This window comes from Parasteatoda tepidariorum, chromosome 9 (genome assembly GCF_043381705.1).
Source record: "Parasteatoda tepidariorum isolate YZ-2023 chromosome 9, CAS_Ptep_4.0, whole genome shotgun sequence".
In the NCBI taxonomy this organism is placed as follows: Eukaryota; Metazoa; Arthropoda; class Arachnida; order Araneae; family Theridiidae; genus Parasteatoda; species Parasteatoda tepidariorum.
In genome coordinates this window covers 5,924,097-5,949,871 of record NC_092212.1, presented here as the reverse complement: position 1 = coordinate 5,949,871, position 25,775 = coordinate 5,924,097, and the positions used below count along the sequence as shown (strand labels likewise).

Below are 25,775 nucleotides of genomic sequence, written 5' to 3'. Positions count from 1 at the left end.
TTTGTCCGGATGCTGTAGCTACCGTTGAGGATGTCATGAACTGGGAACGCACTACACAAAGGAGCTTGAATGGGACTATAGTTTTATTAAACTCTGGTTGGGGGCAAAGGTGGCACGACCGTGACGCTTTTTTCGGCACCCCAAGCGATGACCCCACAAAACTGCACTTTCCAGGATTCTCAGCTGAAGCTTGTAAGTGGTTAGCAGAGAACAGAAGCGTCAAGGGAGTAGGTGCTGACACCGCGTCCATTGATCCAGGTACAAGCACGCATTTTCCATGCCACGGTTACATTCTAGGGCGTAGGTCTTTTATTTTAGAAAATGTAGCCAATGTTGGTGAAATTCCAATTGCAGGTGCAATGCTTTATGTATTTCCTATGAAAATTGGTAAAGGTAGCGGTGCACCAACTCGAATAGTAGCATCGGTACGTATTTAAAAATTGATTAACAGGAGCACTTTCAATCCGGATAACTAAAAGTTTTTCAAAAAACCAGTGAAACGAAATCTTGTAGCACAATTAAGAAATATTTTTTTTTGATGAAACTAAATTAGTTTTCTAATATTTGTCAAGAAAAGAAATAAATTAAATTTGCTTTCAATTAAAATTGTATCGTTCTCAATACATTTACAAACAACGTTAGAACCAAATAGTGTAATTGTATTAAATAATAAAATATGTAACAGTTTCTGTATTAATGAAACTAAGTAGTTATGGAATATTTGTCGAAATTGAAGTCAAAGTGCGCTCAAATTAGATGTTGTAAACAAACTTTTAAATGTGAAAAGAAAATAGAAGTTTCTTCAGAAATCTAAGGAATCAAATCTGATGAGGAGGGAATTAAAAACATCAAAAAATTCCAGAATAAACAGAAAAAGGCTGTAAGGCAATTATGAAAAAACAGAAATCGAACTGTTTTTTGTAACTTTTATTCTGCTTGCCTTTCTAATTTTTATTAAATTTCGATAAAAGTTTGTTTCCATCTTTGTCTTTGCTGTTCTGTTTACTTCATTTTTGACAAGGATTTTGATTTAAAAATGTATATTGAGGACAGTGATAATGAAATATATACATTCCAAGAGCATCTGAATAGTAACAAAAATTAACTCTTTTCTATGATCAACATATGAATTTCTTAAATATTCTTAGATGTCACGCATAAATCTCATATGAGATTTACTTTTTCGGGATCTTGAGTGAACACCTTACTTTTCATTCTGAAATTAAAAGAAGGCAAAATTAAAACACTTTTCAACGAAAAAATTTACTAAACTTTGTTTTGATGCACATTTCAATGCGGGTTCATTGAGGCATTTGCTTATTTTTATTTATTTATCAATAAAATTTTTATACAGCAGTTAATAATCTCTAACAATGATTTATTTTTTTACAACATAGTTAAAGTCAAATTTTCCAGATTAATAAAAAAAATGCAATAAAATGTAATCATAATAAGATAAATAATTCACAAATAAGTGCCCGGGTTTTAAATATTTATATTCCCAAACCCTTCACACTTATAACTATTAGTGATGACCAACAAAATAGAAAAAAAGGTCTTGTTTCAAATGAACAAATGTTTGATTATATGCCAACAAAAAAGGCTCTTTGGTTTGCGTTTATAAATTCATGCAGCGTTTTTGACATAAGTGATTCCCTAACAGTGTCTACAAATTTAAAAAGAAATAACTTTATAAATAAATAATAAAAGAAATAACTTGCAGTAAGGTTTGAAATGTCATGAGTTTAATGCTGAATCAGTTATAATCCATGAGTCCGAAAAAGTATACATAAGCTATTGAGAAAAAGAAGACAGTACAATATATGTATATATATATATACTAGAGGGCTCCGCCCCCTGCTCACTGCCGCTCGCCAATCCCCGATAATTGCTACGCAATTACATTTTTGCTCGCTTCTCGAACAAACTTAAAGTCTTTTTCCTGGAGATAAGGTGGCAATTTTTCATCCCCCAACATCCCATAGAGAGAATATGATTGGATTGTAAAATGCCAGAGGTGCTTATTATAAACTTGTATAAAGCAATTTTGAAACAAACAATGCTACAAACTTAGATAATGCGAGGAAGCAATATTATTTAGCACATTACTAAAGGGCAATAGTCGGTGATTAATCTCCGTATTCGAAGCACGCGCGGCAGAGCCTAACTCAAATCATTGTTGATCTTATAGGATGCCGGACGCTCCCTACATGGTGCTCCATCTCCCCCCCTCAGTAATTTAAATTTTAAACTGAAAACAGTTAAAATTTTAAGAGTTAAAATTGAAAAAAAAACGTTCAGATATGGCAAACAAATTAAAATATGTAATATTAATGAGTTGAAGCTAAGTAATATTTCGAAAGCAAATACCATTGCAAGTAATTGCCCAATTAACTTCAATACTGGTAACTGACAAAATATTTTAGTTTCCATATGTAACTGAAATTCAACAAATTAAATTAAGCAATTCAATTTTTTCGTCATACTGAATGCAAATAAAAAAAAATATATAATGAAATTATTATTATGTTATCAATAATCAATAAACATTTTTGTCAGAATTGTTATGAAAAAATTGGTAGACTATATTTGAGGATGCCCCTTGATTCTCGCCACGTTGAAACCTTATCGTGATTCTAATAGGTTTAGATTTCAGCTTTATTTTTAAATGTTCAACAGTATGCGTAATTTCAGAAGTCCGTTAGTTCTACGTTGAATACCGACTGGTAAGATTACTTTTGCTTATGGTCAATAAGATCGAGGGTATGTGGGCAGTCATAAAAAGGGACTATAAAAAAATGTCACCACCAGGCTGTACCACAGACGCCATTTTCGATTTGTATTTCACCGAATTTATGTGGTGATGGAGGTACACAGATTCAATTCATGATAAATTTAGACAGTCTCTAACTGCTATTAGAGAATTCTGTGAACCTAATTCTGAGGATATTGAAGTTTAATGAAGAAGTGAGTTTTTTTTCTTTTCCCTTTCTTAATGTGCTTACTCTATTAATTTTTGTTTCGATTCAAAATTAATTTTATTGTGTTAATTAATCTTGCTTACATTGGGTTCATTACAATTTTATAAAGTTTCGGCCGCCATTCCTGTTACCACAGTGTTCTACGCAAACAGGAATGGCGCCAAATATGAGTCGCCAATTTCGCCAAGGGGCACACTCAAGTATATTTTAACCGAAAAAAATAAGGTGAAAACAATAAAATTCAAATTAATTACGATAAATCTCTGAATATTAACAAAACCTAGCTATGTACATTTTTCATTGATCTTTCTTTTCACATTATTTTCCGAACCAATGATGCACTTTTATGCATTATTTAAGAAATATCTCAAATATGAACAGTTAATTAATATTTCTGGTTGAACAATTTTTTGAAAGTAAGTAAAAAACAATTAAAAGTAAGTAAAAGATATTCACGCCTAAGAAATTCACGGCGATTCATTTTATATAACAAAGATATGACTCTGATAATAGAGGAATCAACATATTTCACGCATTCAACACAAAATAGAAATCACAACAAGATTTAGCTGGTAAGTTTAGTTGTAACGCTTCTGCAGGCAACATTATTAGAAATTATTACCTTTTCACACACATGCGTTCTCAATTTTGATTGGCTGTTTTGTGCGTTACTAACCAGAAGTGTTCTGTGATTGGCTGTGTGTTATCATTCCATTCTTTTCTTATATATACTATATATATGGGTCATTCTCACGAAAACTGTCATTTTTCAGTTCATAAAATCCCAAAAAAGTAAAGTGAATAAAAAGATCTGAAACTTTTTATATTAATAGAAATATGTAATGGCATTATAAAGAAAGTATATATCCTATAAATTATACTTAATATTTAAATTAATTAATTTTTTAAATAATTAATTTATAATTAATTAATTTATAATAATTAATAATTAATTAATTTATTTAATAAATAAATTAATTAATTTAATAAATTAATTTATTAATTTTTTAATTTATTTTTCAAATTAATTAATAAGTAAATTAATTATTTTCACTATTTAAAAAGTGAGGGAATGACACTAATAGTGAGGGAATGATATTTTATTTTAATACATGTTTTTATCTAAGTTACATCTACCTAAAGTTTGAAAATGATAACATACTAAGTATATCTAATATTTATTATAATTTAGTCTTATATATTTAATAGTTTTTACAGGTTTGGGAAATAAAATTGGCTGGCACGATTGAACAAAAAAAAATTTAATAATATACTCATCTTGAATCATTCCCTCACTTCAGCGTCATTCCCTCACTTTATACACTAGTGAGGGAATGACGAATTCAATAAAATTTAAAAATAACAGTTAGGCCTAATTAATTTCTGAAGTCAATCACATACAATTATATTCATACAAGAAAGCAACATATAATTATCCACTTTCTCGATGAAGTTGTATTTTATTTTACTCTAAAAAATGACATGAGGGAATGACAAATGTAAAAAATTTTACCTGGTTTGATTCATTCAAATTTATTCCACAGCAAAGCTTCTTTAAGTTGAAGATGGAAACATACTGCAATTTTGTTCTATGATGCCAGTTGTTAACTTCTGAAGTTTTTATTAAAATATTTTTATTCTAAGAAGATTGCAGGTGATAAGAACATTGTTGTGAGGGAATGACGCGAAACACTGGGGACAAAGTTTAAAATAGTGCTGTGTTAATATTTTTATCAGAAATTAAATTTAAAATTGATTTTCTGAATTCTATATTTCAGTATTCTGAAATAAAAAACACGAATTTGTAAAAAAAAAAATTTTATTTCAGAAACAATTTTTTTCTTTTTTTAAATCAGCAGTGGGGACAAGTGAGGGAATGACATATTGGTATATTTTAATTACCTAAAATAAATAAAAAATAAAAATTGATAATTTTATTTTTATTCTTTTGTTAGCTTGCATTCTGAAGGACACTTTCCCTGAATTTTTTTTTTTCGTAAGCTGTAAAACAAACATAAAATATACTGGGGACATGAAAATGACTGTTTTTGTGAGAATGACCCATATATATATATATATCAATTTTTAAATTTTCAATTCAATCAATTTTTAATATTTTATGGTATAATTTTTGCTGCCACTGGCAGACTTTTATGGTAAGATCATTGGAGTTCTTACAAGAAGGCACTTTTTTGAAGATTGCATAAAAGTAGAACAAAAGCTTACACAGAAGAAATTTTAAATCAGTCAGATGTTCATGCATTAAGACACTTTTCTTATAGTTTGAGTACCTCGCCTATGGTATGATAATCAACTTTTACAAAGAATTATATATTATATATTTAAGTTCTAAAATAAATTCTAAACACGCATAGAAAAACGTTTTATTCTCGAAGAATTTGGACTTTCGAGATATTAATAAATATAACCATTACCTTATTAAAGTCAGCCAGCAAACTATTCCGAACATAGTTACTGCAGTCATTGATATGGTGATAGCAAAAATAGTTACGATCAACTCGTTATCTGAAACAGAGAAACAAAAGTTTAAAAATAATGTGTAAATATTATTAGTAGAGTAAACATAGGACTTTGCCTGCACAATCAAAAATAAATAAAGTTTTCTTTTGTGAACATTTGTTATGAACACTTTTTTAGGAAAAAGTGACTACTGGCTGGGTATCTTTTTGTGGTGAAGACTTATGTCATTAACGGACAACACGCTTGAGTATTTGTTTGTAAAAATGATAAAAACTCAAAGCTTCAGTATTTTTTTGTTTATAGTTTATAACGATAAATAGAAAGTATTTTTATTGTCTTAAATATATTGTTAGGTCTTCCTAAAAATTTTGCTTGTGAAGAACCTATTCCATTAAACAAAAATGCAAAATATAACTTTATAAAAAATGTGGAAGGGTATTTATCCTTAATTGCATACATTATATGTAAAGCTTAGTTCTATCGGAAACTTCCATTGCAAATTTGAATATGTATGTACTTGTTCTTATGCGCCATATATCAGGGCCCGTACGCAACTGGAAAAAACTAGACACGTAACTGGAAATTTTTTTGAAAAATAATACTTTTTAAATCAATAAAAATTAGTGAATTTTCGCAACAGTAGTCTATAGTGCTTTTACGGAAATTAGACCGAATATTAAAAAAAAATAAATTGCCAGAAACTTGATAAAATTTGTCACTTTTTGCAATTTTCTTTGCATTTTTTATTTTTACAGAACTATGCTAAAAATGAATGATAGAGGACTACTCAGTAAGCTTACTCTGTTATAAATACACGATTGATTCAGAATATACTAAGAAACTACATTTTTAATTGGTTATATACAATTAAGCATTGAATTTCTATTTTCAAGTATTCAAGCGGTAATAAATAGAGCAGATAAAAATTAGTAAATAATACTTGCAAGCTGATTAATTTTATATTTTTATGCTTGCTAAAAATACTCCTATGATATAAGAAAAAATGAATAAAATTACAGCGTAAAATTAAGTCATACATTTTAGCAATATCGATTTACTGATATAGCAACATATTAAACGTGTAATATGTTGCTATAATCTCAGTGAGCATCTAAATTTATTAAATGGTTGCAATATTTTTTTAAGTGGTAACACACTCACAGTCCACAAAAAAACGTCCCGTAGACCACAGATAGGGGTTAACGCGAAAAAAAAACCTACTGAAAAAAAGCACCAGAAGAAGAAACTAGGAAAAATGACTGGTAAAAACTCACCGGAAAAAAGCATTTCAATAATTATTATACAAATTTAACGTCCGATTCGATTCGGGCATTTGAACCCGAATTCAATTTAATTGAATAATTATTCAAGAGTAATTCTACAATGTTTTTTTAAAAAATAATCTTCATAATTTTAATAAGTAAGTTGTTGACGTATGACCTTTCAGCAAGATGGGTGCCATTTATGGTCAAGAATTAAGTTTCAGCCACACGCATACATCACAGTCCGTTTTATAGAGAGGACACATTCACACACAATTCATACTTTCGTAGATCGAAATTTCAATCTGAACCAGCACATGATCTATCACAAATCCCGAACTCCAATAGGTATCGATTTGTTATGAGAATATTGAAGTCTTTGTGACCCTTGCAGATTTAGCGTGCACCAATCACCATATTGTCCACGGGGGATCTTCCCCACATTCACTCACAACCCCATTTCATCAAACTCACAACCTCTTGGACATGGTCCCAATGCCTAACCAATCAAGCTATCCTGGCAACTCAATGTGCAATAAATTTATTCTTAGTAAATTTTAATATAATCACCAATGCAATAAGCATTTTTTTGTAAATGTAAGTAATTGGTTTTTTATATATAAAAAATTAAACTATAAAAACGTAAGAAAAAGTACTTATCGTAAACTTTGAGTATCGGTCTTGAAATCTACAATAACGAACAAATCGCAATAAAAAATGTAATAAGCAGCCAAAAACATGTTTGATGACGCCAAGTAACATATTACTTAATTTACATCTAGTCAATCTTTTCGCTAAAAGGAACTATGGAAGGGGTTTATATAGAAAGTGCTGCTTTCTGCAATGCATTTTTCAAATATAATCGAAGGATGCAAAGAAAAAGCTTCGCAGCTACTAATTCTCGAATTAAACTTACCACGTGATTCTTCCAATGATTTTTTATCACAATGTTTTCCAGTATAGTCAGCAAAACACCTGCAACGACACAGATCATATTTAGGAAAAATCATAGAGATCATATTTGCAGTAAAAAGCATAGTTATAACAGCAACATTGGATAACATTTTTCTTTTCTGTTGCATGATATTTTTGAACAGATGTTAGATGCTTTTGCGTCTCTGATATCAAACCTGTAACCGGTTTCTCTCCACAAGCTACAATTTTTTTCGCTAATTAATTAATAATACATCACTAACCAGATTTTTTTTTGAAATTACCTCCAGTAATTACTAAGTGTCCCCACTTTTCCGCTGTGTAGGGAGAGGTACGACGAAGGCGATAGTAAATTTTAGTTTATGATGCGATGCGTTGCAGTCATAAGATTTTTGCCTTCAGTTTCGTTTTCAAAAATAGACAATTGTATAAACCTATAGGGGAGAGTTGGTTCAATGGTAACAGGGTACGATTGTAACAGAGCAAAAATTTCGAGTGTCGGGTTGTAGATTTGGTTCTTAGGTGGCACATAAGGTGCATTTAATAAATCTACATATACACCCCTTCTGGCAACCATTTTTATGTACTTTTGAAAGAGTTACATCACAAAAGATATTTTCACGCTACGTAAGCACATTTTTGGTATCAGAATATTATATTGTAACAAAGCAATTTTGTTTAAACAAATAAAAATTATTAACCGAATATGTAAGTGGACACCTTAATTAACATTTCAATAAAAAAAATTAGTTTTGTTAATTAACTAGCATTGTTTTTAACAAATGAAACTGAAATGGCTTCTTGGGGACGATTGTAACAATAGGTAAAGGGAAGATTGTAACAGCTGAAAATAAATAATCTTATGTTTACAAACCATTACTTGACTCTTTTAGAACCAACAATAGTTTCCTATATTATTTATATTATGTTGCATGAGCATTATTTTATTTGTCACCTTTCACAGCATAAATTAAAATTTTTAACCCCTTAAAGTCAAAAGCTTAACCCTTTAGGTCTCTGCTCATTATTATTTTTACTCCTAAAATATCACTACTATTTTGATCAATAAAAAAATATATCACAACTATGATAATATGTATAATTAACTATGTTTTAGTTGAATTTATGAACTGTTACAATTGACCCCGTAAGTGGGGACAATTGTAACAAGTGCACGACTGTCAAAAATTGTTAATAACTAATATAATAACATTGAAAATAAAGTATTTTTTTTTTCTAGTAGAGGATAGTCTACTTTACTCGTCTGTCAATTAATAGTAATAATATATTGGATTTTTTGTTAGTTAAAAATAGTTAAGTAAAAAATATTACAATTGACCCCACTCTCCCCTTCATTCTGTATAGCATTGTACAGTGCGCAAAATAAAAAATGGACCAACCTTTAATAACTTTTGATCTAATGGTCGAACATAGATTTCTAGGACTCTATCTTAATGGTTTGAGGGGGTGACCACAAATATATACTAACTAATGAGTGCAGACGATATTTTAAGTTACGAAATCAGACACAAAAACGTACTTTCTCTGAATAAATATACCTTTTTCCTGACGGATTCGAGTTTCTCACCCCCAAAATATTAGGGGTAGCTGCAATTTGGGAAATATAGTCCATACAATTTGGTCAGGAGAACGCTCCAACGTTTGGACCCCTTAATGTTAATTTTACTTTCTGCATATTTCACCGAATTGAAACATTTTTGCGCAAGCTTATAAAATTTGTTTAGTCACAAATAATTCCAGGCAAAAGATAAGTCTTTGTGAGTATTTATTATGTTTTTATTATTTTATTTTTACTGGTCGAAAAAATTTTGAATTGACCTCTTATATCATATTAAACAAAGTATTTTTACAAGGCAAAATACTTTTAGCAAAATTGGTCAAATAGTTCCTGAGAAATCAAAATTTAAATAAATTAAAAATAAAATTTTTAAAAAATAGCTTTTGGAAACAAAACTATTTTTGGATTTGAAATTTCCACACCTAAATTGGATTATAATGGATAAGGTAGTTGTTGCCCAGTGTCATCTCAGTTGATCAGCTCATTAATAAAGTATAGTTTAACCCTTTTTCTGCAGATGGGTGAGAAATACTTTTACCTCAAAGATGATAGAACATTTGTCCTTAAAACTAGGTATTATGCAATTAAAAAAATGAAATCTCATCGTATTAGATTGAAATCAAAATATTTAGATTATTTACACAAGGCTGCTAATTTTCGACGCATTGCGAAAAAATTTTCTGTTGGTAATGAATTTTATATTTAAATGTGTATTTCTTTGTTTAATATATTTAATTTAAAATTATTTTTGATACCACTACATGTGAATTCAACAGTTTATACAATGAACTGCTTTTCTCCCGTTCTATCATGGCATTTGAAATACAGTGAAAACTCCGGAAAAGACCATCAAACCCTCTCCCAGAGACCGGGCGATTATTTGCACGAAATCCGGAAAAGGTCAATGAAATGAACCGAGTTCGAATCCCAGCTTTGGCTGGTTGATACGAATTCCGCATCCGGCTCTCACCGACCACAGCGCTGACTTAAAATATCCTTGGTGGTAGACGGATACTGGGTTAGAGTCCTCTTGCCATCTAGTTAACCGTGATAAATTTTTGTGGTTATCCTCTCCATGTAATGCAAATGCGGATAAGTTCCATCAACAAAAGAACTGCACGAAAGCAAATTTCTCCCAATACTTGATCCTGGAGTTCCCTTGTCCTCTATACTGGGTTCAAAATTACAAGGCTAAGGAAATGAACAATAATAGTCGTAAGCCCATAATTTGGTCGGCTGTTCAACGATAGTTATAAAATTCCGTATCCGTTTCATCTCATGAGAAATGTAAATGTGATGTCTAATTTGTGTCTCGAAAGTATTATAAGTATTTAACTTTAGCTTTCCAGCTATTTCTGCAACTTAGACACTTTAATTATTCATTGGTAAGAAAATTAGGAAAGTTTATTTGGGCTGATTAAATTTGTTTGGACAATTAAAATGTATGTAATAAATGATTTTTTGAATACATGTAAACTAAATTTAAATTTTAATTTAAAAATAAGTTTAAAACTAAATTTGAAACTAAATAAATTAACTTCAACTTAAATAAACCAGGAAAACTATAATAGAAGAATAGTGGCAATTAAAATGGATATAAATGTATATTTTACCTGCATTTATAAGAGTGACCAAATATTTCACATTGTCCATGAATACATTTTGATGCATCACAAATTGCTGAAACAAATATATGAATAAAACTAACTTTATTCCAAATACATAAACATGCCCTAAAATACTATTACTTTATAGATATGAACCATAGGCTAAAAATCCTTCGTTATATAAGGGTTGCCATGGTTTTAAAACATTTAAAAACGATTGAAAACTTAGAGATGACAAAATTTTTTATCTACTTCCTGTAAAACAGAAAATCTTTTTATATTATGAGAAGCAATATAAATTTTAAAACTGTTTCCTTATAAAATTTTTAGTGAAATTAAAACATATGAAGTTTCAAAAAGTTCCGTAATATTTTTCCAACATTTTTTTAAAATTATTTCCATGCCGTTACAATCTATTTATATTGAAGAGCTATGTGAGATATTGATATAGGAATTTTTTTAATTTCTTCATAGCCTGTTAATATGCGAAAGTTAAGAAATTTTTTATTATTTTTTAGCAGAATAAATAAAACAATTGATAGGACAGGATTCGAAGACTTCCACCCTATGGAGTATTTGGAGGATCGGCAAGAAGGCTCGGTTGTATCGGTGAGCGGCTGAGATAATAGACACTTTATCAGAATAGTCACAAGGGTTCACACAACCACATCCCAATTCTGATATGCGTAATTGTAAGAAACATATGCTGACAACTTTGACATCTCCTATCTCCAGCACAAATGATAAATGGTGTCGATCACATCTTTTTTTGCATTCTTAGCACATTCATTGTAACCCTTACATTACAAACGTGTTATGACCAGCACCTCTGACCTATCTTCCAGACCTCACCAACGTTGCTTTTCAACAGAAAAAGAAATGACAGCTTCTTGCCTGCACTGTTCTGATTTTCCGTAATCCAGAATATGTTTGACTGCTGCCATGACCGTCACTTCCTTCTGAATAATAGAAAACGTAAGGTTAATGGTTGTCGAATGATTGTCATCTCATCACTTACTAATAACTCCGGTCAATAAACTTAAGCATTTAATTGAAGCTATATTGACTGAGGTCCCCCGAATCTCCTTACAAACTCAGTATGATCTTTCATACGAGTGAAAGCAGTTTTTTTTGCCAGAGTTGCCAGTGTTTACTGACCGCATGTTTCTTGCAGTATCTTGACCTTACTTTATTTCATAACTTGTTAGACCATCCAGGACGCTCAATTATTTTTGAACAATCGAAAACGTGTGTTCAATGTTTGCTCATTGATTGGCGCCTTATCACTTACTAATATTCCGTGCCAATGAAATTCATTGAAACTGCGTTCACTGAATTACGTGTGTTCATTGGTTGCCGATGAATTAGTGCTTCATTATTTTCTAATAACTTCTGTCAATGAATTGTGACATAGTGGTGAAGGTGTGTTAATTAAGTTTCCCAGAAATACCATACAATCTCTGTATGACACCCAGAATAAACGGATTACAGCAATTCTTGCCGAGTTTCCAACTTTGTATACCGATTTTCCAATATCTTTGCTTGCTAACTCTGAGTAGTTTTAATTACTTGTTCATTCCACTACAATTTTAGTTCAACTAAACATAATTCTCTTATTTTAAAATCATTTAAAGTGTAGAATATTTAATTGCCAGCAGTTTATTAAGTTTAAATTTAATCCTCGTTGAATGAGAAACCGGCTCTGTGTTGGAATTCTGCAGTTCGAAATTTTAATTAAATATTGTATTTATGTAACAATCTGCTTAAAGAAACAAAAATTAATATAAATTTTTTTGTGGGTGTCGATGGCTAGACGTAATGAACTAAACCCGTATAAAATGATTGTCTTATAACAATAACTATTTCAATTGAATTGAAACCTGATAATTTGACTTTGAAATCAGATGCAATAGCTAGTTTATTTTAGTCAGGTTTGATTATATAACTACTTTTAAAACTAAGTAAGTTCGTCATGCATACATTTTTATAGTAAATAAGAAATATTTTCGATTAAGCACTAAATTCTAATATAGAAAACTTGCATACGAAAAATATTTTTTCTTACTTTTACAAACCCCTTTTTGGTATTCTTTATCAGGAGGACACTCACACTGAGGTAATCCATCGTGTATCACACATATGCCACCATGTTCACCACATATGTGGTGTAAATGCCTGCAAACATTGTTGACTTCACATCTGTCTCCACTGTAATCCGCATGACATTCACAGAAACCATCATTGCCATTATGTTTACAGATACCACCATTTTGACAATCTACATCATAGCTGCAAGTTTCTGATAAATAAATTTTTATTTAGATATAGCTTTATTTAATAATTTTAATTTTATTTATTTAGTTTCCGGTTAAAAAATTTTAAGAATTCTGGTTTTAAATTCTAGTTAAAGTTTATGTAAATCCCGGATTTTTAGGCTGATAACACTTAAAGAAATATCATCTGAATGTTTATCGCTCACGTAATCTCTTCATCGCTACCAACACTGAGCATTTGCCCTTTTATTATATTTGAATAATACTAGGGAGCACTTTTTTCTACTGTGTAAGAATTTTTAACGCTTACTCATCATAGATTCTGAATCCACAGTCAGTTTCTCTAAACAAGATGCAATTTTCATGGAATTTAAAATTGTATATTCCTAACCAGAAATTCTTAAAATTCAACCAAGCTTCCTCTATTATCTGATAATAAATTCCTGCTTGTGACGCGGTAAGTTAAAGTCATATAAGTCTTGTATTTAGCGCTATTTTCACCACAGCGTTATTTTCATCCTATTTCTCGTATTTAGCACAGCAGACAAGATCTATATGTTTCTTTATAAACGTTTACATTCAAGTTAAAGATAAACTAAAAAGAATAATCTTAAAAAAAATATTCAGATTTCAGGACAAAACTGATATTACACTTGAAATCCTCACACTGCAATTAAGTAAGATTAATTGCTTGTTTAAATTCAGCAAAAAAAAACTTGTTCCTATTCTAAAACGTTATATAAGAGATGGTGGACGAAATTCTTATGTTTCAAATTCATTAAAATATTAATACTTTAACTATACTACCACTCGGTAAGGTATTTTCTGAAAATATGCATATTCCGCTATCACTTTTTAACCTGATAACACCAATAGATAACTTTTTCACTATCCCAAATAAATTCAAACTAAATAAAATTGCTTAATGCATTTTCTCTCTATATTTGTCTATGTAAGGCTTTTCTATGTAGCTCATTGATTTCGAAGCTGCAAAGGAAGTTCAAATTTTAGTGAGACTTTTCAAAAAAGTAAATGGCTGGTCTTGACCAATCATATCCTACATAAAAAATTCTTCACTGGGTGTTTTATAAGTATGGTCTGAGCAGTGGATCTAAAAACCAAATTCTGTTTTAAAAGTACCGATTTAAACATTTGATACGGAGTACGTAGCCAGATGGGCTATCTGCTCCGTCACCTAAGGTGGGATAAAAAAAAATTTGTGATGAAGGGGGTAGGATATATTTACGTGAACGTAAAACTTAATGGGAATTATTTGTTTTAAAGTAATTGAGAAAAACTTATATAATACAAAGCAATCATATTCAATAAATTAAACAAATTTTTAGACATGTATTTGCTACCACTTACTTATTTTCATTAGATTTTGTAAAAAATAGCTCTTTTGTCAACCTTCATAGTGATATGTTTGGACTGCCTAAAAGAAACCGTGTCGAGGCTTTCGGTTGACCTATTTATGCCCATCATCCTTACAAATGAGACTTTCGCTATTTTTTATCCTTTAAAAAGTAAAAAGTGGTAGCACAGTTTATTCCGGTAACATTTATTTTATAATAATTAATATTTTGTTTATGCTAGTATTTGAAGTGGAGTCACTAAGTATTTTCAAGCTTAATTGAAGGAAAACCTATAAAATCTTACTATTAAATAACATACAAGCTCTTTCCTCAGAAAGGTACATTTTAAAGCATTAAAAAATTTGTGGTTGAGCATAAATAGAAAAAAAAATATTTCACGTGCTTCATCATTACACGGCTTTCGTAAGAAACAAAAAGGACGCTACTGATATTTTAATACGATCGTCTTATTGTGAGACTACTAAAAAATACTACTAATAATAATCTTATATGTGGGAGTTTTATTATTATGTCTTAATGTGCACTTTTAAATTGTGTTTGTGTGTCATTAATTTTTCATTGCATTTACATTTCAAATTTTCGAATTGTTTGTTCTTATTTTATTTATCCATTATCGGGTCTCGGAACACAATCAGTTTTTGGTATTACCACTGACGATAGAAAGGTGAGTTGGCAGGCAGTGTGTCCCCCGATGAAGTACCGTCTTGCTAACACACATATCTTACAATATTCTTCGTTTTCTGATAGAATTTCTGATGTACTAAAACACTAATTAATACAATAATAATTAGTTCCAATAGTTAAAAACTGAAATTAAAAAATATAGTTTATGTGATATTGATGACAAATTAGTAAATTTTACAACTACTATTTTTCGAATTTAATAACAGTGTCAAAAAAAGTGACTCGCACCAGTCCTACAATAAATACTTTATTGGTACTGCAAATATATTTAAAAAAAAATATTTTTTTCAGTGTTATAGAATATATAAAAAAAATATTGTTATATTACTCTGTAAATAATATTATTTCTTTACAAAAAACATGGCAAAACAATAAATTTTAGCAATAAATATTTATAAAAACAGAGCTTACTTTTACAAGCTCCATGCATTTGGCCATAACCTTTATTGCACCAGCATTTCTTTTCCAAGTTTCTTCCAAAAGAACAGTTTACAGATTTCTCACCACAATAGCAATCTGTTCAGAANTCCGCCGAAAGAACGTTAATTATTTAGAGTTCCATGGCAGAAAAATATTGAGAGCCCCTGACCTAGATCAACTAATTCAAATACTAAAACAGTCTAAACTAATTTGTACGACCACCTTTTATAAAGACTTCCATTATAACGACCATTTAAAAAAGAATCAAATAATCGATTCATATAACCGTTCATTTTAGTGAATTGATTCTAAAGAATCGATTCATTTAAATGAATCGATTGGCACATCACTACCCATGACAACACGTTGGTGCCATGTCCAAGCGAAACGTTAGTGGCCGGTGACAACACATGGATGTCGCGCGTTGCAACCTGATATTCATATGACCTTTTGTCAAGGGACAATAGATTACAGGGATGCCAACTGCTCCGCTTTCTGGAATAGTTTTAACAAAGTGGTAGCAAATTATATAGTAAAATTCGTTAAAGAAAGATAGTTACGCCTACTTTTTAATATAGTAACCAGTAGTTTGATGCTTAAACGTTGCATTTTATATCATACTTATAATTTTTGATATTTAGTGGTGAAAAAAATTACTTATAATGAAAAATACTAAACTAAAAGTAACTTAAATTTCGCTACCACTAGAAAACACTATTTTACAAAGCAGAGCAAGTTACACGGAACCGGTCACATGGTAAACTTATCACTAAAATCTATGCAGACAGCATAGTGTTAACGTGTTAAAATTAGACGGAAATCAAAAATAAGTCTGACAAATTAACTACGTCCGTTTTCAACATAAACACATATTGACATTATTTAGCCTAACAAGGGTAAGAGAGATGACTATTTTTCCAGTTATTGTCTCATATGTTATAATCATTTCTTCCCTTTCGAAATAATAATTATTTTTTTTTTTTTTGTAATTTAGCATAATAATCAAATGCATCAAAAATACACGTAAATTATGCTGAAGCATGTTTTCATGATTGTCATGATGAATAGATTAATTTTATGACAAATTTCAAAAAATCAGTTTTCTTTATAAATCAAATTCTATGCCCTTGAACTTCACATTTTTCTGAGGAATAAATTGAAAGGAGTGTAAAATTAAAAGGAGTACACGAATAAAATATTACGTGTATATCATTGACAGATACCGGTTTTAGACAAAGTGAATCACACATACTGTAAACATGATTTAAGAGTTACATAACTTACCAACGCAGACATCAGTCATTTGTGAAAAACCAGTCTCACAGGAACAAATTTTATTCCCTTCGTGATTGAAATCGCAAGATAAAGAATGAAGTCCACAATCACATGCTGTAATTGAAGATAAAATTGATTGAAACTGCAAGATAAAGATTGACAACCACAATCAAGAGATCTCATTAAGAACAATTAGTTTGAAACCGCGGGATAAAGTATGACGTCCTTAATCACACGCTATAATTAAAAAACAAAATTGATTAAAGAGGCGAGATACATGTCTTGAATCATAAATTGTAACAAAAGCAAAATTAATTAAAAACAAAATTGTTTGAAAACATAGTATAAAGAATGACATTTTCAATCACACACTTTAATTAAAATAAAACTTGAACTAACAATGAAATGTTTCACAGCTCCCCCTAGGTCCCTACGCAGTCTGATCAAATTTTAAAATTTTCAGTTCAACAAAATAACCATTAGCTGTGGTAAGTATCATTTAATATGATGCTGCTGATTTAGGCCTTCTCATGGTAGTTTAAATTCGCCAGAATCAAACAATTTCCTCTGGAAATAGCTCTTTTGTTGGACCCTGAAACGACTGTTGCAAAAATAACTATATTTATAAAAAATCACATCCATTACCATAATACCTGTATTAGTCGTAACTAAAATTAATTAAGCTTAACGGAGTCAATAATAGCATAGGGATTTTTGTACGGTATTTATAAACTAAGTACCATTTTTCTATTAACCTTTGTCGTTTACTGCATAAATAATATTTCTTTATTTCAATCACTATTTATTTTAAATTACTTATTTTTATACAAAAGTGTTTTAAAAGCACAATTATAAGCAAAGCAACACATGGTTTCAGATAACTTTAGAAATACAAATTCATTGACGTAGCTTTCCAATTTGATTTACGATGAGTTGATATAGTTAAATATTATAAGGAGTGAAATAAATTCCTGAACAGAATTGTCTACAGTTTAATTTATTACAATGGCTAATGTTGAACTAAGGCAAATAAAATCATTTTTTATCAGCTTTCCAGAAAGGAATAATTAAAATTTTTAAAAGAGTTTTAGTATATGTGGATATAATTGCTTTTTGTAGCCTATGTCTTAGTTACAGGGCCCTAGTATAATTGGTTTTGGAGTTACAGCAGATTTGATATCAGTACAGCAGACAAAAAATTTTCAGTAAACACAAAAAAGATGAAAAAAGATAGGCTTACTTGAGAAGGTTGTTTTTAATGAAATATCCGTTTTAGGGGAAAGAGTTGATTCAGTTGATTCATGAGCTGAAACAGGAAACTTTTAAATAGTTAAATCTGAACAACAATAAACCTACTTACTTATCATACATTACAAAACATTTTTATAAAAGCCTTGATTTAAAGACCTTTAAAAAAATTTTAACGTTTTTCTGATTTTTTAAGAGTCAATGTAAAATATCTGATTGCTTATCATAATTATTGCTCGAATTTTCTTCCAATGTAATTGCAATTGAAATTGGGCGAAGTTTCCAATACTTTTGTGATCATTGCTTGGTAATCCTTAGTTATTTGCAGCTGTCGAAAACATGTGTTTCTGTATTTTCTAAGTAAAACTGTATATAACTGCACGTATTATTAAGTTTTACAATAGGTAAAATATATCTTCAAAACATCCTGGCCATTAAATTTTTACAGTAAGGCCTAATTATAGCTAAATTATATCAGATAATATGCTAATTTTTAGCTGAATGTAGTCTTAAAAATTTTTATACATTAATGATCAATTTGAAAATATTTAGTAATTATGATCAAGGTTCTCAATAAATACATTCATTGTAATTTTGAAGCAAAATAAAACAGTTTTGTATGCTTTAATTAAAAAAAGGAAATTTTCTGTTCCTGAGAAAATGTGATCTTGTAATTTTATCAATCTGAAAGTCATGGCAGCGTCAACTGGTTGAGAAATAGTGATAAAAAAAACTTACCCTCCTAGACAAAGACAGCAATCCTTAGTAATAAATTTCAATTTCGAACAGACAGTTAAATTTATTCCTTTATCTCTAAATTTCTTATATAATAAAGGTAGTAAAATGAAATACACATAAGTGTTGCTTCTGTTTTAATGTTTTCCATTTTTTTTAAAAGCAAAATTCCAAATTTTAAGTTTTAATAAGTATTCAAGTTTTACTTAATTTTGTACTTGAACTAAGCCTTGAAAATTATTGTTATCAAAATTATTGTTAGCAAAAGTTTATTCATTTCATAATTCATGATTTATTTGATTTATGCATGTTTTTTTTTTTATTCAAGGCAAGAAATCTTTCATAATCTGAGAATGACGCTCGTACGAAGAGATTGAAATTATGGAAACGGTTAAATTACTCGAATAAAACCTAACATCAAATCAAAAACCTAAAAATGCAATCAACCTCGATCCGATCCCCTAAGGCTGCGATGACACTCTGAGGGTAGGAAAAAACCCTGAGGGTGGGACAGCTCTTTGAGAATGGGGTGAGGCTCGAAATATGAAATTAAATATATATTTTTAATAACATTTTTCTCAAAATATCCCTTGTGTTTTTATTATGTTTTAACTTTTTCATCCAAAATTTATTATTTTTAAAAAATTTATGATGAGAACAACTTAAAAGCACAATCACAATCAATAAAGTAAAAACTTCCTAGAAAACAGATATAATAAGAGACAAAAATTAAATAAATTAAATAAAATACATATGAAGAAATGAACATAAACAAAAAAACTCACTCTAAAACTTAAAATTTGTAAATCTCAATATTAAGAAGCCAACTTGTTTAATGAATTTCAGAAATAATTTTTAAAAAAAATTTAAGGAAAAGTGGGTTAAAACCGAGTATCTAAGATTCGAAAGCGTGTTGATACTAAATTGTTCGACCTAAAAACTATCAGACTTAATCAAGATATCGCACCCTTGCAAAAAAAGTGACTCAAGTAAATAAAAAGCAATTTTGAAGTTATGTCAATAAAAAATATGTTTGAAGTGTCCCATCAAGCTCAAAAAATGTCACATAATCTCCAACGCGCAATTTATCCAGCTGAGGGCAGTTGTGTCAGTTCTGAGTCGAATTCAGAATAAGGGTTATCGTATTAAGTTGATTTGTCTCAAATGCTGCATTTTAGAGTTATGACACTTGCCAAGGTGCGATATTATTTGCTTAGTTACGTGTAATGTATCATTCTTAAAAAAGTCATAGATGCACGATTTTTTTATAAGTGATTTCTTTTTGAGGGAAAAATCAAGTCAAATTACCTCATCTTACCCGAAGTCTTCGCAATATACAAGAATTACCTTCATTGCTTATATTTCACGCGGTCTTTAACTAATATTTCTTAAATTTTAAAGCAATAATTTTGTAATAATTTTCAATTACTTCCAACAGTTTTATTTTATACCTCTCTCTCTCTGTCTCTCATATAACTAAAGATATAACTATTTGCAAATTCATATGTACATTTCATATCAAGGGTTTTAAGGGAAATTTATATAAAAGTATTACCAATTAGAATACAATGGCATATTTTTGCAAATAACAGTCTTTATCCAATTATGAATATTTAATATGGAAAATGTCAGCGCAATGAGTTGAAAATTTAGGCTCAAAATATGGTTTATATATTTCGACAATGAAGATGCAATTTTGTGACACATAGAACATTTTAAAATGACACACATATTTATAATTTAAAGAGAAAAAAATATCCAACGACATGCTCACAATTTGTTGAAGTTATCCCTTCTGGTTCAGTTGATTCCGGTGTATTTGATACTTCTAAAAAACAAACTATGTTGAGTATAAAGTATAAAAAATAAAGCATAACTATAGACACGAGATTTCCAAACTTTGTTAAAGATAAATTTCGTTGTCTAGAGATTGATGAAGTACAAAAATATTATTTAGCTAAATTATTTTAAAATTGAAACTATAGACTTTAATTTATTTTAATAGATTTTTGCAATCTATTAGGCAATTATTAGGTCTATTAGGCATCCCTGCAAATGATCAAACGAGCTTAAATATTCCTTCTTGCTGATGCATTGAAAAGGGTTCCCTACAAATCAACTCTAACAAACCTACAAATCAACTCTAACATTTTTGAATTATTTAAATTTAACGATGAGCAATGTAACTTTGAATAAAATTTAAGAATTCGAATTAGATGTTTTTACAACCAGAAATAATATTTCCTCGAAGTAAAACTAGGGGGCCTCCCTGGCCGAGCGGTATCTCCCTCCAAACGCTCTGTTGAGCATAGAGGAGGCGAGTTGGAATCACGCCGCAACCCTGGATGAACTGTTTGCCGTGTCCTTCTCTGCATTGGGCATACCTGTCCTACTTGACAAAGGTTTGTAAGCCTTAATTGAGCTTACAAGCCAGCAAATGTTTGTTCTTCTAATATATATAAATAAAATGAAGTAAGTTGGCATTCATGTTGAAGATACCTTTTTGCTACGAGATTCGAAGTATTAAGATAATGGAGAAAACAAATGACGCACAAAACAAAGAGGTTGAGTTTCTAAGATTTAGCTTTTTCATAAAGTGCCAAATAAAGTTTTTAAAGAAGGATTTTTGCTAAAAATTGGCGTTAGAGATTTTCAATTTTTATTTTAAATATTAACAAAACATAATATTGATGCCAAAAATACCTTTAACACATTTCCTATTTGCATCTTCTTGAAACAATGGGGGACATTTGCAAATGGGTTGATAGGTTTCGTCTAATACGCAGTTGGCTGAGAGTTTTATGCATTTCTCTTCATTCTTTTTAATACGGCATTTGTCTGAAATAAAAATTAAATTAGATTTCAAGATTTCATGATTTCAATTTACTATTTCATGAAGATAAAAAAAAATATTTTTTTGTTGGAATGATTTTTTATGAGTTGCATTAACATGCAACCTAATTTTTTAACTGGACTCAGTCTATTATGAATAAAAAAAACAGTAATTGAAAATACTTACGAATACAGAAACCGTTTTCGTTTTTATCGTACCCGTTTTCACAATTACAAGTATAACCTTCATTTACATTTGGGCTTTCAACACATCGAGCATTAAGCTTCGAGCATTCTTTGCTTTTACCTCCTTCCAAGCACATTTGTTTCACTAAAAAACATAAGTTATTGTTGAAAACCATCAATCTTAAGAAGGGATCCAGTAAACATATATAAAATACTCTAAGCGTTATAATCTCCGTTTTTTATTTTGTTAAATATACTCTGAGTAATTTTTTTTGAAATATTATCTAACTTATTATTATTTTCACCACTCCCTCTTAGGTTTTTCTGGATTAATTTATTTTATGTAGAGTTATAAGGGTTTTATTTGCAGATTCTATATACATTCAAATATCCAAAAAAAGTGTACCTGATAAAAGTTATTTGGTTTTGAAATTTTATAGAAGAAAGAAAAATTTGTTGTGCTTATTACAGCACTTCCAATTTGCAATATCTGTTAAAAATTGTCAATCAGAACTTTCACCTTTACGTCAGTAGAACATTTAAATTTTGAGTACGTTTGCAGTCCTGTTAAGCCTACTGTTTCATCTGCTGTAAATTGTAAAACGTAGCCATTGAAATGCGATTGCTTGCCTTTTAATGCTTTCATTTTTTCCAGAATAGATCTATTAGTTGTAATCATTCAGTTGAATGAGGTCAGTTCACTTATCAGTCAGTTATATGAGATTAGCCTGAACATTATTTTCCAACTGATTATTAGTCAGAATGCTTAGAATCTGATGTCCAGATAGCAGGTTTGACTTTATCTTGGAGGAGACAAAGCTTCCAATTCAACAAGGAGCTGTAAGGATAATTAGGGACTTACATCCATGTCACCAAGTTTGTCTAGATTTTAAAGTTCATAGATGAGGTTGATTAAGAATTATAGTTATTTAAACAGCTTAAAGGCATTAAATAAAGTTCAAAATTTCAACGATTAGTTTACATTTTATTAATATAACAATGTAAGTTTCATTCCGGAAATATAAAAAAAAATATTTGCTTCTATACTTTAAAAATAAATTCGTTGTGATATTAATTATTTTAATTTTTTTGTTGTTTATAGAAATATTAAAGAAAAAAAATGTAGATCTATAACCACTAACAAGTACAGCTTAGTGAATTCAACTATTCAATTTTTCGCATTTGGTAACAGTCTAAATGTTTTGCAGTGAAAAATGCAACGATGCATTTTAAATAGAATTTGTGCTCTAATAATTTAAAATTTCGATGAGTTATAAATGTATTAAAATTATTGAAATTTTACCATTATCGCAAAATGTTCCGTAATAATGTGGCCTACATTCACATTTAAACTTGTTGAATCCATCTGGTCTGCACGTACCTCCATTCTTACAAACATCTCTTAAGTAGCAGACGTCTACAGACAATAAAAACAAATGCTTATGAAAATATACACAAATATCTATACATGTTCAAATATATTCACATTCTATAAAAAAATAGCCATCTGCTTTGTCGCATTTTTATCTCATATTATTATTTCTTGAAATACGATTTTATATCAAATGCAAGAAATCAAAATAGTGCCTTAGCGCCTCCCCTACAATGTTTGTTTTTTTCCTTCCAGTTGTAGTAAATTGATACAGAAAATCTTAAAACAAATAGAAGTTGCATAAAATGTTTAGTAGAACTCAGTTTAGGGATCCTTAAGGTCCGCAAAAAGATATTCAAGCTGTAGCAAATAATCCAAACTCAAAGCAATTTGCAGAATTCCGACTTACGAAACTACTTAATTATCTAATTTACATACCTGCCAAGTTTTACACACTTTGAGTAAAATTTTATTTTTACATTTAAAGTAGTAGGAAATGTATGCTTGCTATTTATTCTTTGCATTCAATAAATCCAATTCAAAATGATTTTGACCATCACTACATTTAAATAAATTCTATATTCTATATATACATATATATATATACATATACATACATATATATATATATATACATATACATATATACATATACATACATATATATATACATATATATATTCATATATATATATATATATATATATATATATATCACATTAGTTAGTTTAATTTTAGACATAATAAAATGTAAATTTTTGCTTATGAATGTAATTTGCTTTTAGTCTTACTACCACTGGGGTGCATCATCTTCGGAAGGATTATAAGTGGGCAGATATTAGTATGTATCAAAACAGTATAAAACAGTCTGTGAGCAGATATTAAAATGTTTCAAACATCCTTAAAACACTAAAACAAACTAATAGAAAAAATAAAAATAAAAATTTGAAAAAAAAAAAATTTGGAAACTCAAATATTTATGTAAAAAAAAATCTGTTAGATAATTCATGCAAGAAATCTCTTTGAGAACTCTGGCCAGTAGACGGTTTGATTTCGAATATATCACTCTATATTAAAAAATTGCAAGGGTCACAGTCGCTGCTTTGAGCGTTTAGCTTAACGTTACATTTTGTTTTGCTGAGCGAAAACTCTAAAACTTAGAAACTTAAGACTAGAAAGTTGGGTAGAAAAATGTACAGATAGTTAGTTCAATGAAATAAAATAACAAAATTCGGTAATTAGTTCGAGAATTATTTATAGGAAACTTGTATAAACTTGCAGTTAAAAATACCATTCGGGCTGCTTTGCAGGACGCAGGAATAGAACCACAGACTTGAAATTCGGTATGCTGAAAAGACCGTTTTTGTTTACGAAGTAAACGCAGAGTCTTTTTTTCCGACTTTTATTTTGTTTTGTTTTAATGCAGTTTTTGCAAATTTTTTCTAACTTTTTTGTTTTCCGTTACATTTTGCCTTGCGGCACAACATTTTCTACTCTTTGAAATTTGAAATTGCAAAGGAATGTCGGTAAAGGAAAAGGAGTACTGGCGAAGCAAAAAAAATTATACTCGATAATTAATTCTAGAATTATTATTTGTTAAACTTTTTGTTCGATCGATTTGTAGCATGTTTAAATGCAAATACGGAATTTAAATTTGCCGTGCTGAAAGAGACATTATTATTATTTGTGAAATTTACAAGAACGTTGTTTCGAAATTACATTTTGTTCAAATGTCACTGCAAATTTAACTGCTTTTTTGGGATTTTTTTACAAATTAGGCAGCAAATATTGACTATTTATCCATTGTACATGAAAATTTGTTTTTTTTCGATCGAGATCTTTATTTCGCGCTAATATAAGTGTCAAAAAAAGAGAAGGAAATTACATGTTGCCAGTTACAAATTTTAATATTTGCATAGAAATTTTCAAAAGTAAAGAAAGAAACTCAATAAAGTCGCGTTAATGGATAAAATTTATTCAAATTTATTTCTGCTTATCGATTCACATAATCTAATTTTCATAAACTAATTTTTATATGAGTGCAATCCGAGCAATAAGCAGGAATTGATAAATCCTACATAATAGCCTATTCCGTTTCGATTAATGTATTGGCTAAATGTGTTTGCATAAAACTGTAATAACTGCGAACCATTAAATGTGTACCATTGGAGTATATTGCCCAGCACTGGATCCGAGACACAAACCTGTGCAAAGACGCCTAAACGACTGAGAATTTTGAATCGGTGGCTTTACGAGGGAAAGGATAAAAATTTTCAAAAATGTAATTCCGTGACCAGTTGTCACAGCGTGCTCATTACTCCATTGCTCAGTTACGAATATTCGAGTCGTAATAAGCATAATTTTTTCTTCATGAGGAGAATTTACAAAAAAAACCCTTCTTGTTGATTTAAAGAAAAAAAATGACGTGTTAGGAAATTTTAAAGTTACCCTTTTCACATTTCTCTCCATAAAATCCAGGCAAGCAATCACATTTTGGCACTTTTGAGTACATTGTGCACTTCCCTCCGTTA

General features: G+C 29.7%; 2 protein-coding genes across 2 annotated transcripts; one reads left to right on the top strand and one right to left on the bottom strand.

The window, feature by feature from the left end:
- The first annotated feature begins 35 nt into the window (after positions 1 to 35).
- On the top strand, positions 36 to 437 carry LOC107455710 (isatin hydrolase-like). Its single transcript, XM_071185333.1, has one exon. It carries the CDS (start codon positions 36 to 38, stop codon positions 435 to 437), a length of 402 nt encoding a protein of 133 aa, XP_071041434.1.
- Positions 438 to 867: 430 nt separating this feature from the next.
- On the bottom strand, positions 868 to 25,775 carry LOC122268253 (adhesive plaque matrix protein 2-like; the record flags this gene model as incomplete). Its single annotated transcript, XM_043054596.2, is given in 13 exon segments — positions 868 to 1,216; positions 5,417 to 5,507; positions 7,641 to 7,699; positions 10,850 to 10,916; positions 12,909 to 13,142; positions 15,588 to 15,692; positions 16,881 to 16,985; positions 18,112 to 18,177; positions 20,629 to 20,682; positions 21,558 to 21,692; positions 21,874 to 22,017; positions 23,176 to 23,289; positions 25,693 to 25,775. Coding segments are annotated over 13 exon segments (1,309 nt in total), but the record flags the coding sequence as incomplete, so codon positions are not given.

Coding starts and splice junctions, on each gene's coding strand:
- LOC107455710 (XM_071185333.1), top strand. CDS start 36: ATGAACTGGGAACGCACTACACAAAGGAGCTTGAATGGGACTATAGTT.